The 16,074-nt window shown below is 43.0% G+C and overlaps 1 protein-coding gene across 1 annotated transcript in view; it reads right to left on the bottom strand.

Annotated features, from left to right (window-relative positions):
* The window catches only part of MSH4 (mutS homolog 4), a 183,149-nt gene extending 171,250 nt beyond the window's left edge, over nucleotides 1-11,899 (bottom strand). Inside the window, exon 1 of the mRNA XM_030205714.1 lies at nucleotides 11,746-11,899. Coding sequence (XP_030061574.1) covers nucleotides 11,746-11,899 — 154 coding nt within the window. The remainder of the gene's footprint in view (nucleotides 1-11,745) is intronic.
* Between the last annotated feature and the right edge of the window lie 4,175 nt (nucleotides 11,900-16,074).

Here is a 16,074-nt window from a genome sequence, read left to right as displayed (position 1 = left end):
TTCAACGTATCATCTAGGCGATGTCACCTAGATCCCTTTCCAGGTCAGTGACTCCTAATGTGAAACTTTGCATTATGTAGCTATAGTTCCAGATGCATCACTTTGCACTTGCTCACATTAAACATCATCATCTGCCATTTAGATGCCCAGTCTCCCACTACTCTTTCAATTTAACAACTTTGAGTAACTTTGTGTTGTCAGTAAATGTAATTACCTCACTAGTTACTCCCATCTCATTTATAAACATGTTAAAAAGCAGTGGTCCCAGCACAGACCCCTGGGGAACCCCATTATCTACCCTTCTCCATTGAGAATACTGACCATTTAACCCTACTCTCTGTTTTCTATCTTTTAACCACTTTTTAATCCACAATAGAACATTACCTCCTATCCCATGCCTCTCCAATTTCCTCTGGAGACTTTCATGAAGTAGTTTGTCAAACGCCTTTTGAAAATCCAGATACACAGTATCTACTGGCTCACCTTTATCCACATGTTTGTTCACCCCTTCAAAGAAACGTAATAGATTGGTGAGACAAGATTTCCCTTCACTAAATCCATGTTGTCTATGTCTCATTAATCCATGCTTTTGAATATGCTCTGTAATTTTGTTCTTTATAATAGTCTCTACCATTTTGCCCAGCACCAATGTCAGACTCACCGGTCTATAATTTCCCCGGATCTCCTCTGGAACCTTTTTTAAAAATCGGCGTTACATTGGCCACCCTCCAATCTTCCGGTACCACGCTTGATTTTAAGGATAAATTACATATTACTAACAATAGTTCTGCAAGTTCAGTTTTCAATTCTATCAGTACTCTGGGATGAATACCATTCGGTCCAGGTAATTTGTTACTCTTCAATTTATCAAATTGCCCCATTACATCTTCCAGGTTTATAGAGATTTCATTCAGTTTCTCTGATTCATCAGCTTTGAATACCATTTCTGGCACCGGTATTTGACTTGACATTCCTTATGCAGTTTCTTACTGTTTTCAGTCTGATCCTTCTTATATTTACTGAAGGATTTTCTTTTAGCTCTAATAGCTTCCTTCACCTCACTTTTTAACCATGCCACATGTCGTTTGGTCTTCCTTCCTCCTTTTTTAATACACAGAATATATTTGGCCTGTGCTTCCAGGATGGTATTTTTGAACAGCATCCACACCTGATGTATATTTTGACCTTCGCAGCAGCGCCTCAATTTGTTTTCACCATTCTTCTCATTTTATCATAGTCAACTTTTTAAAAGTTAAATCCTAGTGTATTGGATTTCCTGTGTGTACTTACTCCAAAGCAGATATCAATCTGATCATATTATGATCACTGTTATCAACTGGCCCCAGCACCATTACCTCCCGCACCAGATCATGTGCTCCACTAAGGACTAAGTCTAGAATTTTTCCTTCTCTTGTTGGCTCCTGTACCAGCCACTCCATAAAGCAGTCCTTGATTTTGTCAAGGAATTTTAACTCCCTGTCATGCCCTGATGTTACATTTATCTAGTCAATATCGGGGTAATTGAAATCACCCATTATTATTGTGTTCCCCAGTTTGTTAGCCTCCCTAATTTCTAATAACATTTCTATATCTGTCTGTTCATCCTGGCCACGTAGATTGTAGTACACTATCACTATCCTTTTCCCCTTTACACATGGAATTTCAATCAATAGGGATCCCAAGATGTGTTTTGTTTGCTGTAGAATTTTCAATCTATTTGATTCAAGGGTCTCCTTAACATACATTCACCCTACAGACAACTCATATACAACCCACTAGAACAACAGAACAGCAATCAACTAAAAGGTAAAACAAATATACATGGAAACAACCAACAGAAAGGGAAGAAAGGACACAACAAAATTAGATATCAGGAAAACAGGCAATTAATAAAAATTAAGACTTCAACAACCCTAACCGAATCTTACCATTCAATTCAAATTGGATACGTGAACACCAGATCAGTAGTGACCAAGACAGAGGATATTACTACTACTACTACTACTACTATTTAGCATTTCTATAGTGCTGCAAGGCATACGCAGTGCTGCACAAACATAGAAGAAAGACAGTCCCTGCTCAAAGAGCTTACATTCTAATAGACAAAAAAAAAAAAAAAAGGCAAATCAAATCAATTAATGTGTACAGGAAAGAGGAGAGGAGGGTAGGTGGAGGCGAGTGGTTACAAAGATATAATGGACTGGATCACTGCAGAGAACCTGGACTTCCTCTTCATCACTGAAACTTGGATCCACAACCTCCAAGATCCTATAATCCTAGAACTATGCCCACCTGGATATAAAATTACACACTGGACAAGAAATGGAAAAAGGGGAGGAGGAATAGCCATAACATACAGATCTGAGTTCAATATCACAAACATAGCTGAATCCATATTGCCACAACTTGAAATCGCTTCCATAAGAATCAATCACCCAAAACTACAGGAACACCTTAACGCAGTTATATTTTATAGACCACCAGGCAACTGGCGAGATTGCCAAACGCACTTCATGGACTTTATCTTGAATACCTGCATCTCCTCCTCCAACCTCATCATAACAGGAGATATTAACCTACACCTGGAAGATCTCACCACAACAAATACCCAAGACTGTAGAGAGTTCTTACAACTATGGGATCTACAAGGACAAAACACACAACCAACACACGAAAAAGGACACACATTAGACCTCATAACATACAAATTGACCATGACGCAAACATTATACTAACACACACAAATTGGTCACCTACACTGTGGTCAGACCATTACAAAGCACATATTACCCTCCAATGGAGAACGAAAGATTTACCTAACAAACAAATACGAAAAACCTACACAAGGTTAAATTCTGGCAACAGTTCTATGACGACGATTGGACAACAAAAACAGACAACTCAATTCCTTTCAAATTGGGACAACAGATGTAAATCAACACTAGACACCATTGCCCCAATCCAAACCAGAACATCGCACAGAAAGAACTCAATACCATGGTTCAATGAAGAACTTAAAATACTTAAAACACAAGTTAGGAAACTAGAACGAGCTTGGTACAAAAAGAAAGACGATCCCACACTTAACGACTGGAAGCAACTCCGAAGGAAATACAAATACACCATAAGACAATACTACAAAACTGAAATCGGACCAAACTACAAAGACACACACAAACTCTTCCAACTTGTAAATAAATTATTAGACACCACTCCAGTCACCAACAACAGCAAAGACATACCGGGAGCTGACGAATTGGCGAAGTACTTCAAGGAGAAAATCATACAACTGCGACTTAAAATACCTGCCAGCCACACCAAATATAGCACACTCCTGGACTGCCTAGACCCAGACCCTGGAATATATCCAGCAGACAGAATCTGGACAGAATTCACAATACTACCGGAAGATCTTATCTCACAAACGCTTAAAAGATTCGCCAAATCTCACTGCAAACTAGACATATGCCCAAATAACCTCATGAAATCGGCCCCTCAACAATTTATAAAAGACCTAACAAACCACAAACTATATGCTACAAAATGGACTCTTCCCAAGTGAAAAAGGTAACATCCTACTCACCCCCATACCTAAGGATGCAAAGAAAAATGCAAATGAACTAACGAACTATAGACCAGTAGCATCCATTCCCTTAATTACCAAAGTAACAGAGGCATAGTGACCAAACAACTCACAGACTATATAACCAAGTTCTCGATATTACACGATTCTCAATCAGGATTTCGTTCTAATCACAGTACTGAAACTGTACTAGTCACGCTTATGAACAAATTCAAACAATTGATAGCAAACGGCAACAACATTCTACTGCTACAATTTGACATGTCAAGTGCATTCGACATGGTTGACCACGGAATTTTATTGCACATCCTTGAATATTTCGGAATTGGAGGCAACGTTCTCAACTGGTTCAAAGGGTTCCTCACTACACGCTCATATCAAGTGACTTCAAATTCGATTACATCAGCGACATGGAAACCTGTATGCGGAGTTCAACAGGGATCCCCCCTCTCACCGACCATATTCAATCTAATGATGACACCCTTGGCCAAATTACTATCGAATCAGAACCTAAACCCATATATATATACGCTGACGATGTAACGATCTTCATCCCATTCCATGAAGATTTAAGGGAAATCTCCAATGAAATCAAGCAAAGCCTACATATTATGAATTCCTAGGCAAATGCATTTCAGCTGAAACTCAATGCTGAGAAAACCCAATGCCTGGTACTCACCTCGCAATACAATAAGAATAAATTTACCACCATCAATATACCCAAATTAAATCTACCAATTTCGGACACCCTGAAAATCCTCAGAGTCACCATTGATCGACATCTAACACTTGAGAACCATGCAAATAACATAATCAAAAAGATGTTTCATTCAATGTGGAAACTGAAAAGAGTTAGACCATTCTTCCCAAGGATTGTCTTCCGCAACCTGGTACAATCACTGGTACTCAGTCACCTGGACTATTGTAACTCACTCTACGCTGGCTGTAAAGAGCAAATACTCAAAAAACTTCAGACAGCTCAGAATACGGCAGCCAGACTAATATTTGGCACACCAAAATACGAAAGCGCGAAACCCTTATGAGAAAAACTACACTGGCTTCCACTAAAAGAACGCATCACGTTCAAACTTTGCACTTTAGTCCACAAAATCGTCCATGGTAACGCCCCAGCCTACATGTCAGATCTAATAGAACTACCACCCAGGAACGCAAAAAAATCTTCCTGTACACCCCTCATTCTTCATCCTCCGAAATGCAAGGGTTTGAAATACAAATCAATGCATGCATCTACCTTTTCCTTTACGAGTACGCAGCTCTGGAATGCGCTACCACGCAACCTGAAAACGATCTATGAACTGACCAATTTCCGAAAACTATTAAAAACCTCTCTCTTCGACAAGATTTATCACAAAGATCAACATGCAAATGTATAATCTTCTGAACTTCTAACACTGTCTTATAATGTCTTTTGCTTTCTAGCACTGTCTTATAATGTCTTTTGCTTTAACACCATTATATAATTCACCACCATGTAACACAAATCTTCTGTAAACCTAATGTATATGCACTCCTATTTCCGGTACCCATGATGTATTGTAAGCCACATTGAGCCTGCAAAGAGGTGGGATAATGTGGGATACAAATGCAATAAATAATAATAAATAATAATACATAGTAACATAGTAGATGACGGCAGAAAAAGACCTGCACGGTCCACCCAGTCTGCCCAACAAGATAAACTCACATGTGCCATTTTTTGTGTATACCTTACCTTGATTTGTACCTGTCTTTTTCAGGGCACAGACCGTATAAGTCTGCCCAGCACTATCCCCACCTCCCAACCACCAGCCCTGCCTCCCACCGCCGGCTAAGCTTCCAGGGATCCCTTCCTTCTGAGGAGGATTCCTTTATGTTTATCCCACGCATGTTTGAATTCTGTTACCGTTTTCCTCTCCACCACCTCCTGCTAACCCTCCATCCTATCACTATGATATAATTTGTGCCTTGGTATGAGTGTCCCACTGGTTATCCTCCTTCCACCAGGTCTCAGAGATGCCTATTATATCTAATTTTTCATTTAGTGCAATATATTCTAACTCTCCCATCTTATTTCTTAGGCTTCTGGCATTCGCATATGGAGATTTCAAACTATATTTGTTGTTCCTATTTACATCATGCTCATTAGTTGACAGTGTTAATTTGCAATCTTTTGTCTGATTTTTATTTAAAGACACCTGGGGGCTCATTTTCAAAGCACTTAGACTTACAAAGTTCCATAGGCTACTATGGTACTTTGTAAGTCTAAGTGCTTTGAAAATACGCTTACTGGTCTACTATGGTCTCTATTGCAACCTCGTTATCAGGATACCCTATCTTCCCTGTTTTGGTGATATCTTTGAAAGATACTTTACTCCTAACCATGCATTTTTGAACGACTGTCAGCTTTCCCCCAGGTTCAAGTTTAAAAGATGCTCTATTTCCTTTTTAAATGCCGATGTCGGCAGCCTGGCCTCATCCTGGTTAAGGTGGAGCCCATCATTCCGGAATAGGTTCCCCCTTTCCCAGAATGTGGTCCAGTTCCTTACATATCTAAAACCCTCCTCCCTGCACTATCGCCTCATCCACGCATTAAGACTCCAGCGCTTTACTTGTCTCTTGGGCCCTGCACATGCAACAGGGAGCACTTTGGAAAATGCTACCCTAGAGGTTCTGGATTTGAGTTTTCTACTTAAGAGCCTACATTTGGCTTCCAGAACATCTCTCCCACATTTTCCTATGTCATAGGTACCACATGTACCAGAGCAGCCAGCTCCTCCCCAGCACCATCTAAATTCCTATCTAGGTGACATGTGAGGTCCGCCACCTTCGCACCAGGCAGGCAAGTCACCAGGTGATCCTCACATCCATCAACCACCAAGCTATCTACATGCCTAATATTAATATTACAACAGCCATGCCTTCCCTCATGGGCAGAAGTTCCTAGAGAGACATCCTCGATGAGAGAGAATATTGCATCCCCTGGTGGGCTGGTCCTGGCTACAGGATTACTTCCAGCTAGAGGGTGATGTTCTACTTTTAGAAGACCTCCCTCCTCCAAGGCAGCACAGGGTCCCTGTAGGCCGTACCTCTCTGTCTCCCTGAGCTCCTCCAAGTCTGCTACTCTAGCCTCAAGAGAACGGACATGTTAGCTAGACTTCTAGCTTCCAGAAATGAATGTAAAAATCAATAGAATCCTGAAAATTGGCAGTTGCCAGTCCAAACCTCCTGAGTTCGAAGCATATCTGGCAGGGCTTCCCATAAACTCTGGAACCTAGGAATGTTTCTAGTTTGCCAATGTCTGTACTCCTGCCATAATTCTGCATTAAAAAAAAATTCTGCACAATTTTTTTTTTTAATTCTGTGCACAAAATTTGAGAATTCTGCAAGTTTGTCATAATTTTACCAATATTACAGTCCCTTCTCCCTGTACACAGATACCATCCATATTTTCCTAGCCCCCTCCCAGTACCATAGCATCCACCTTTTTTACATTCTCCTCCCTGCACTCACACGCCACTTTTCCAGCCCGCTACACCCACACATAGCATCCCCTTTTTTCAGCCTCCTCTCTTCTTCCACCCACAGAATCCCTCTTTCACAGCCCCTCCCTTCCCCATACATAGCACTCTTTTTCTTTGTACAGCCCCTCCTCAGTTCTCACCCTCCTTTTTAACAGCCCTTCCCCACCCCCCCTTTTTTACAACCCCACACCTTACACAGCATTCCCTTTTTTACAGCCCCTCCCCCACATTGCATTCCCCTTTTTTAACAACCCCTCCCTCGCACCCATTCCAGCATCCCCCCCTTTTTAAACCTCCCTCCCACAGCATCCCCCCTCCATTTATACAGCCTCTCCGCCCAAACATAGCATCCATTCCTTTTTTACAGCCCACACACACTCACTCACCTGCGAGGTAGGAGGAAAGGGAGCTGCAGTGGGAATGCATCTTCGAGGCAGGAAATAACCCCTGTTCGCTGCCGCTGTGTTGGGCCGGTGACTGTCGCCGGCGCTGCTTATTCCAAATGTCCGCCGAGGCTTCAAGCGGTAATCTTACGAGATTACTGCTTGAACTCTTGGCGGCCATTTTGAAGCACGTGTGATGACGTGACGCCGGCAAAAGGTAAAAGACGGTTCTGCGCTGAAATATTCGCGCGGAATTCTGGCAGGTGTAATGTTTTAATCTACATATTGCAATATACCGTAACAAATAAGGAATCAGTACAAATGAAATATATCTGAAGAACTTCAATTGCTGTACAACATAGGGACTTAAAGTATTTGTAATCTATGTGTGCATGTGTTATGTTTTAGATAATGACACGGGGACAAAAGCCTCCCTGTCCCGCAGGTTCTGTCCCCATGGGCTTATGATTTTAATATTTAAATCTTTGTATTAAAAGTATAAAAAGGAACCATATGCTGTGCAACTGTTTATAAATCACAAATAAAAAGAAATAACAAAAGCAAGCAACTCTAATAACCCTCACCCTCTACCCTTCCAACCCCAACAATAACCGACCTCTACTACCCAAGGAAGCCTTCCTAATCCACCCTGTTAAAATGTCCAGGGTTACAAAGTACAAGTTGGATACAGTCTAGATATCCTGTCTTCTACGGTCCTTCCTGCAATAGAAGATGTGTTCTTAGAAGAGGTGCTGGTAGAAATATACAGTTTCTCCCATGCAAAGTTTGCTAGTTATGGCAGCATGTTTGCTTGTTTAAAAAAAAAAAAATCAAAATATTGTCTGTATCACTCAAACAAATAACAGTCTAGTTCATTAACAGATTTCGAATTGTTGCAGGAATTGAGATAGGAATTTGTGATACTTCAAGAGTCAGACAGCACACACCAGTATGAGAGAGAAATCTTCTTTATTTGCCAGCAAACAAAGCAGGACATCAGTTCTAGCTCTCTTCTCCTCTGTCTCAGCTCTCTGGATATTATGGCTTCTGTCTCAGCTGCTTCTCTTCTGCTGTCTCTCCTGTTGTCTTCCAGCTCTCCTTCTGACGTAAACTGCTTCTGCTCCTACTTAAATACTGTTCTATCCTCCTCCTAGCCTAGCCCCCCCTTACTCTCCAATTGGTTAAGGAATAGATTGGTCACTTTGCCTCAACCAATCATTACTTTTGAAATATCAGTTACATAGGTTCCAGACATCCTAAACTGACCTGTGACCTGGGGCCCCTTACACCAGACATTTGGGCTCCAGTCTCTTACATGTTATTATGATTGATTTCTCATATTCCTAGTACTAACTGCTAACTAAACTCTGGCATTCATTAAAGAGGTCAAAGGCCAGTCTTACTTAATAGCATACGGCTATGGTCTGTTATTTCTTTCAGGAGGCCAGTCCTACACTTAGCTATAATTAATCAAGGAGAAGAGAGCTGACTAGTCCTGACCTCGTTCACCTATCAGCTTATACATTGAACCAGCCAGAACTGCAGATAAGTCAAAACACATGTTTGACCTCTTCACTGCAGTCCTTGCTTAGAAAATACAGCAGAAAGTAACATTAGATTTAAAAAGGTATTCTACATATTAACTACACAGAATACACATATTCTACATACTTATAATGGTCTATATATCTATATCTAAGCTATCTCCTTATAACAAAATCTACATATCAAGAACTTCTGAAATAGTATTTCAGCCTAATCCTAAACAAACTGCCTGCTTACAAAACTATTCAGTATGCCTAATAATATACAGCTGTTGAGCTAGCTTTCCTCATTCACAAGGGACAGAGTTTCATTTCTCACTGACCTTTCCTAACCCAGCCCAGCAAACGTAAATAACCTAAACCAGATGACATTCCTTCACTTGCTAGCAGAACTGAGAATTTAAAATAATATCTGAGCACCTTTAAACAAAATTAACCCTTAATATGATTTCTCAGAATTATTCAATACCCATGGCTGCCTCAAAATGACAAAGTTTGTCCCCGCCCTGTCTCCATGGACTCTCTCCCCATCCCTGCTGTTACCGTGAGCCACCATCCCCATGTCATTCTTTATTATGTTTTTGAAGGGTAGGTAGGAGTGGTGCAGCAGTTTGCATTGGGGGGGGGGGGGGAGTTGTGGAGGAGGAGCAGTTTGGGGTGCTGGGTCAGTTTTAGGGAGCTAATTTTATGTGGTGGGGCAGTAGCAGGGAGGGTGCATTTTGGGAATAGGAGTAGCTTGTGGGGTGTTGGGGCAATTTGCAGGGAGTAGTTTTGGGAGTAGGGCAGTTTGTAGGGTGGTGGGACAGCTGTAGGGGCTAGATTTTGGGGGTACAGCAGTAGCAGTTTTGTGGGTGGGGCAGTTTGTAGGGTGGTAGAGTAATTGTAGGGGTAGTTTTTCAGAATGGGGCAGTTTGCAGGGTGATGGAGCAGTTGCAGGGGGGTAGAATTTGTGGGTGAAGGTGGGGCAATTTGCAGGGTGGTAATTTTTGAGAGTGGGAGCAGTTTGGTGGGGGGGTTGGTAGAGAACAGAGAGGCAGTTTGAAAGGAGCAACTCCCTGTTTTAGTTCACTGTATGTAAACTTCTATGCCATAGAAGCTGGATCTCCTTCTCCCATAGAAATGCATTGGGCCGAGAGTCAAGCTGGTAGCTGATTGACTTACTGGGTCTGTGCTCTCTTCATATCATTTGTCCTTGATGGGTAAACGCAGAGGCAAGGTGAGGGTCTATGCCCTCAGAAACGCCCACAACCCCATTTTTTATTGCATGCAGCATAGACAGGCTCCAGTTCAGAAGTCCAGAGGTTTGCTGCTGGGATCCTTGGTAGAGCCAGGAGGTCTGGAGTGCTCCTTGACATCTGACATCACACTTAGCCTGGACGAGATAATTCTGCCTTTGCAGCCAGGTCCTCTCTTCTTGAATATTACTGGGTCAGAAGCTGGCTGAGAAGCACCAAGCACAGCTGCATGGTCCATCTTCTATCCACTTGGAGACAGAGAAAATACTGTTCAATCCGTTGCTGGCCAACACCCTTGATGGGTGACTCACAGGAACTATTTTGTTTCTCTGTATCCATCTACAGGTAGATGGCATAACCGAGCAGTCTGGACTGGTCTGGTATGGACGTGAAGGAATTCCACCAGTACAGCTGGGTCCTCTCTCCCTGATAGGTGCTGAGTGCCAAGCACTCTTATTCCAAAGTGTTTGTTGAGCTGCAGGCCCAAGACGTCGAAATACAGAGGTTTACCATATGGTGAACAGATGCGACCGGTGCTCAGAGGAGAAGGGACCCAGACGGAAGTTTGGAATCTATTAGTAATTTTAAAGAGGGTAAATCTATGCCAGTTCCTCTTAAAATGCATTTTTAAACGTAAAGGCCTGTCCAATTTAATTTAGAATCAATTTGGACAGTGAGCTTGGAACTGGGTCAGGCAGTTTTGTCCGCAATTTAATGTATTATCAGCGAAGGCCCGCGAACAACACCCCCCCCCCCCCCCCCAAATATTCAAAGCTATTTAATTGGCCAGACAGGGCCACTGACCAGTTAAATAGCATATCCATGCCTAACCGCTAATATTCAGCAGTAGTTAACAGGTTATCTCTGCTAAATATTGCCAGTTAGTACCTAGCACATAACCAACTATATCGCGCAATTTATCCAGTTAGGCGCCAATATTCACCACCTAACGGGATATGTTTTAGCAGGCAAATCAGTTTTACTCCCTGTAAAAAATTGGTAAGGACCACCCCTGCACCTTCCCCCAGAAACAGAACAAAGCAGCTACCTGCACTTTCAAGGAAGACAGATCTAGGCCTCTGTCCAAACCATCCTGCAAAAATTCCAACACCTCTGCAATAGAAGTGCACAAAGGGAGATAAGCCCTATCTTGGCACCAGTTCTCAAAAATCTGCCACACACGCACATAGACCAACGAAGTGGACCATTTTCGGGAACGTAACATCGTACCAATTACCCTGGGAGAAAACCCTTTCTTCCTTAACCTGCTCCTCTCAAGAGCCAGGCCATAAGCAAGAATGGAGAAGGATCGGGCATCATGATCAGACCCTGACATAGCAGTACTGTTTCTCTTAATGGAAGCGGTTTCTTCTCTGCCAGGCACACCAGGTCTGTGTACCACGGACGATGCAACCAATTCGGAGCCACCAGGTTTACCGGGCCCGAGTGACGCTCAATGTGTTGAACCACCCGACCTACTGACAGCCATGGGGGGAAACACAGCAACTCCTGAAGCCATGGAAGAACCAACACATTGAGCTCTTCTGACCGAGGATCCCTTCATCGACTGAAGAAACGTGGTACCTGGGTATTGTCGGCCGTCGCCATGAGATCCATCACTGGCTGACCCCATTCCAACGGGATGCAGGCGAAGACCAACTGATGAAGAGACCATTCTCTGGGATCCAGAGTGTGCCCGCTCAGAAATCTGGGTTCACGTTGTCCATGCTGGCCACGTGACCCGCTAAGAGATCCTGGACCATCGATCTTCCTCCAGAGACCAACGACCCTGGGCTTCCTGACCGAGACCACGTTGCAGCTTTGCACATTTCTTCAATGGAAGCTGACCACAAGTGAGCTACCGATGCAGCCTTGGCGCTAACTTCAGCCATGACATGACCCTCTAGGGTCGGCCCAGCCTGGTCATAAAATAAAGAAATGCAATCTGCCAGCCAGTTAGAGATGGTGCATTTCCCGATGGTGACCCCCATCCTGTTGGGGTCAAAAGAAATAAAAAGTTGGGCGGACTGTCTGTGAGGCCTGGTCCGCTGCATGTAATAGGTCAATGCTCTCTTGCAATCTAAGGTGTGTAAGGCACTCTCGCCAGGATGGGCATCAGGTCTGGGAAAGAATGTTGGTGAGAATCGACTGGTTCAGATGGAACTCCGACACCACCTTTGGCAAGAATTTAGGGTGTATGCGGAGGACTACTCTGTTGTGATGGAACTTAGTATAAGATGCATCTACTACTAAGGCCTGAAGGGGGAAGTATGGACAAGGAGTAAAGAGAGAGATAGCGGGGGATGCTGGATTTGAGGAGGCAGAAGGAGAGAGAGAGACACAAGGCAGATGATAGGGTGGGGAAGGGTCTGATGCTAGAGATGGAAGAAAGCGACAGACTAACAAAGGTTAGGAATGGAAGAGTGTTGATATTGGGGCTGGGGGAGGGGTGAGGCTGTAGTTTGTGGGAGAGAATAACAAAGGAGGAAGGGATGGAGAAATGGTGGAGAGGTAGTGTAGAGGGGCAGGGGGCCTAGGAAGCAAACATAAAGAAATTGGACCACGGAAAGGCAGGGACAACATGGAAATAGAGATAAGTTGAGGAGGAATAGGAAGCTAGTTAGGGGTAACAGAAGGAGGAAATGGCCTAGATGTCAGGAAAGGTCATTACAGGGAATGAACTGGGGCTGGTGAGGGAATGAGAGAAAAAAAAAGTAGATGAGGGCTTGGGAGAGAGAGTGAGGGAGAGACGGGGACAAAGTGAAAATAAACTGGGAGAGAGGGAGAGACGGGGACAATGGGAGGGCTGGGGAGAGGTGAAAAGAGGGAGAGGGTGAGAGAAGGGGAAAATGAATTTACACTGTTAACTAGGAGAAGAGAAGATAGAAATAGAGAAAAAAGATGAAATAGAAGCTCACCGTGACACAGCTGCGAACTTGTACACCAGGAAATTGTGGTTATCCTGCAGGGCCCCATGACACTTGTGAATGCATGCATCAGTCTTGGCTCCCAGAATAAAGAGGGGAAATCACTGCAGATGTCCTACAGAAGTAAAATGTTCACACAAAGGGGGCAGAAAAAATGTGCTAGGTCAGGAAGCGAGTAAGAGAAGCAGTTGTCACATGATAGAGCACCGAATTAAGGGAAGGGAAGGATGTATGTTTTGGGGGTGGTTGAGCAAGACGTGGGTTGTTCAATAGAAAAGCATAAATTTAAGGACTGGGTGGGGAATTAAATGGAAACTTTGGAGTGGCAAAGAAATAATTTGGATTTGAGGGTGGGGACTGGGGACTTAGTAGGGCCTGGGAAATAGCATAGGGAGAAATGGATGCTTGGAGAGGAGATAGCAGGAACTCGGTGATTCAGAAGAAAGCAACTTGCTAGTCTGACTCACACTCTTCAGCACTAGCCTGCAATATAGACCTGACTTTTACAGACCTGACCATTTTCAGACTTCATGCAAAGGCTTGGTACTGTGTGAAGGCCTCGAGGTATATATGGAACCATCCAGTCTGATAAAAGGCAAAACTGGACAGTAACAGCTTATCGTTGTTATATTGTTATCAGCATGAACATCACCCCAGGGGCTTCAGGTCATCATGTTCCAGACCAACTGGCACTAAGAAAGGTATAAAGACCCCCTTCTTTGAAGGTATTAGCTGGCACGCTCGCTGTTATCTCTTGGAACCTCGATCAACAGCTGGCTCCGAGCTCTGCCACCCGATGAAGGCTTGTTAATGTGCAGCATCACTGCCTGAGACTTCCGGCTAGGGAGTCCACCTGCTGCTTGTGTTCCTGATCCATCATGTATCATCATGTAACTGAAAGGGCTGAACTTGGGACTGAAAATGGTGAACTGGATAGGTAAGCTGGTTCCAGCAGGGACTGAGGTGAAACAGTTGGCAGAGATGTTCTATGCCGATGACTGGATCAAAGTAATGCCATCAAGTCAGTGAAAAACCAACACTGTAATTAAAACTGCTGGTCAGAAAGGCTATCTGACAGCGGGAGGTAGGTGGACTTATGTGCTATGATGTCTGGACGGTGTTATTACCTACATACTGACTGCAGTCAAAAGTAATGCACTGAGCACTATTCGCATATTTAAAAAAATTTTCACTGGTGACTTAGTTTTTATGTTTGCAAGGGTTTCTTTGACATTGAAGGAGTTAAAATTTAATCCCAAGAAGTGCAGAAACCCAAAAGAGAGATACCAAATAGGAGGGGAGAGATTAGTAAACTCGACTCAGGAGAGAGACTTGGGGTGTTGGTGTCGGAGGATATGAAAGTGAAGAAACAATGTGACAAGGCAACAGCCGTTGCCAGAAGGATGCTAGACTGCATAGAGAGGGGTATAACAAGAAGAAAGGAGATGTTGATGCCCCTCTACAAGTCGTTGATGAGGCCCCACTTGGAGTATTGTGTTCTGTTTTGGAGACCGTATCTTGCTAAAGATGTAAAAAGACTGGAAGCGGTGCAAAGAAAAGCTACAAAAATGGTATGGGATTTGCATGGCAAACCGTACAAGGAGAGACTTGCCAACCTGAACATGTATACCTTGGAGGAAAGGAGAAACAGGGGTGACATGATACAGATGTTCAAATATTTGAAAAGTATTAATCCATAAACGAACCTTTTCCGGAGACGAGAAGGTGGTAGAACTAGAGGACTTGAATTGAGGTTGAAGGGGGGCAGACTCAGGAGTAATATCAGGAAGTATTTTTTCACGGAGAGGGTGGTGATTACTTGGAATACCCTCCCACGGGAGGTGGTGGAGATGAAAATGTTAATGGAATTCAAACATGTGGGATAAACGCAAAGGAATCCTGTTTAGAAGGAATGGATCTATGGAATCTTAGCGGAGATTGGGTGACAACGCCGGTAATTGGGAAGCAAAACCAGTGCTGGGCAGACTTCTACGGTCTACACCCTGATCGTAACTAATAGATATGGAAAGTTCAAGAACAGTTCTGGGCAGACTTTTATGGTCTGTGCCCTGAGAAAGGCAAGGACAAATCAAACTCAGGTATACAAATAAAGTATCACATACCATGTAAAATGAGTTTATCTTGGGCAGACTGGATGGACCGTACAGGTCTTTATCTGCTGTCATTTACTATGTTACCGGTGTTCCTGATACTGATCTCCCATCAATCGAGTGCCTGTGCTGTTTCCTGAGTGATACCATCTGTCAGGTCTGAACTGCTATCTCCTTAGTGCCTGGGCTTTGTTAGGAATCCTAATTTTAGGATTAGGGAGTGTGCGCTTTCTTAGCTAAGCCTAGACCCTCTTAAAGTTATCAATAGATATCAAACAAAATAAAACATGAAAAATATTCAGTCATTCTTATTTCAAAGGTCTTACGTTCCTGTAAGAATGATTGAAAATTTTGACACCCAACAAACAGGACTTAATAAGGATCTGGGTTTTCTAACCCATTATAAACCATAAAGCTGTATTTCTCTGTTTATTACCCTCCTCTCACCTACCAACACCCATCCTGTTAGAATATCAATGAAATGCTTTGATGTCCCCATGCATACCCCCACCCACCCACTCTGTCAGACTGTCAAAGTAATGCTTTGATGTTTCTCTTATATATACTATCTGCTAACACATTTGCTTATTTCCGATCTGACGAAGAAGGGCAACCTTCGAAAGCTAATCAAGAAATGTAATAAGTTATGTCCAATAAAAAAGGTATCATCTTATTTTCTTTTCCATGTTTTATTTCGTTTGATTTCTATTGATAACCTTTCGTATAAGAGAAATTGCTTAGGTAGTTGCCTCTAAAGTCCATTAGAGTGC

This window comes from Microcaecilia unicolor, chromosome 6, assembly GCF_901765095.1.
Source record: "Microcaecilia unicolor chromosome 6, aMicUni1.1, whole genome shotgun sequence".
NCBI lineage: Eukaryota > Metazoa > Chordata > Amphibia > Gymnophiona > Siphonopidae > Microcaecilia > Microcaecilia unicolor.
This window is presented reverse-complemented; position numbering and strand designations above follow the sequence as displayed.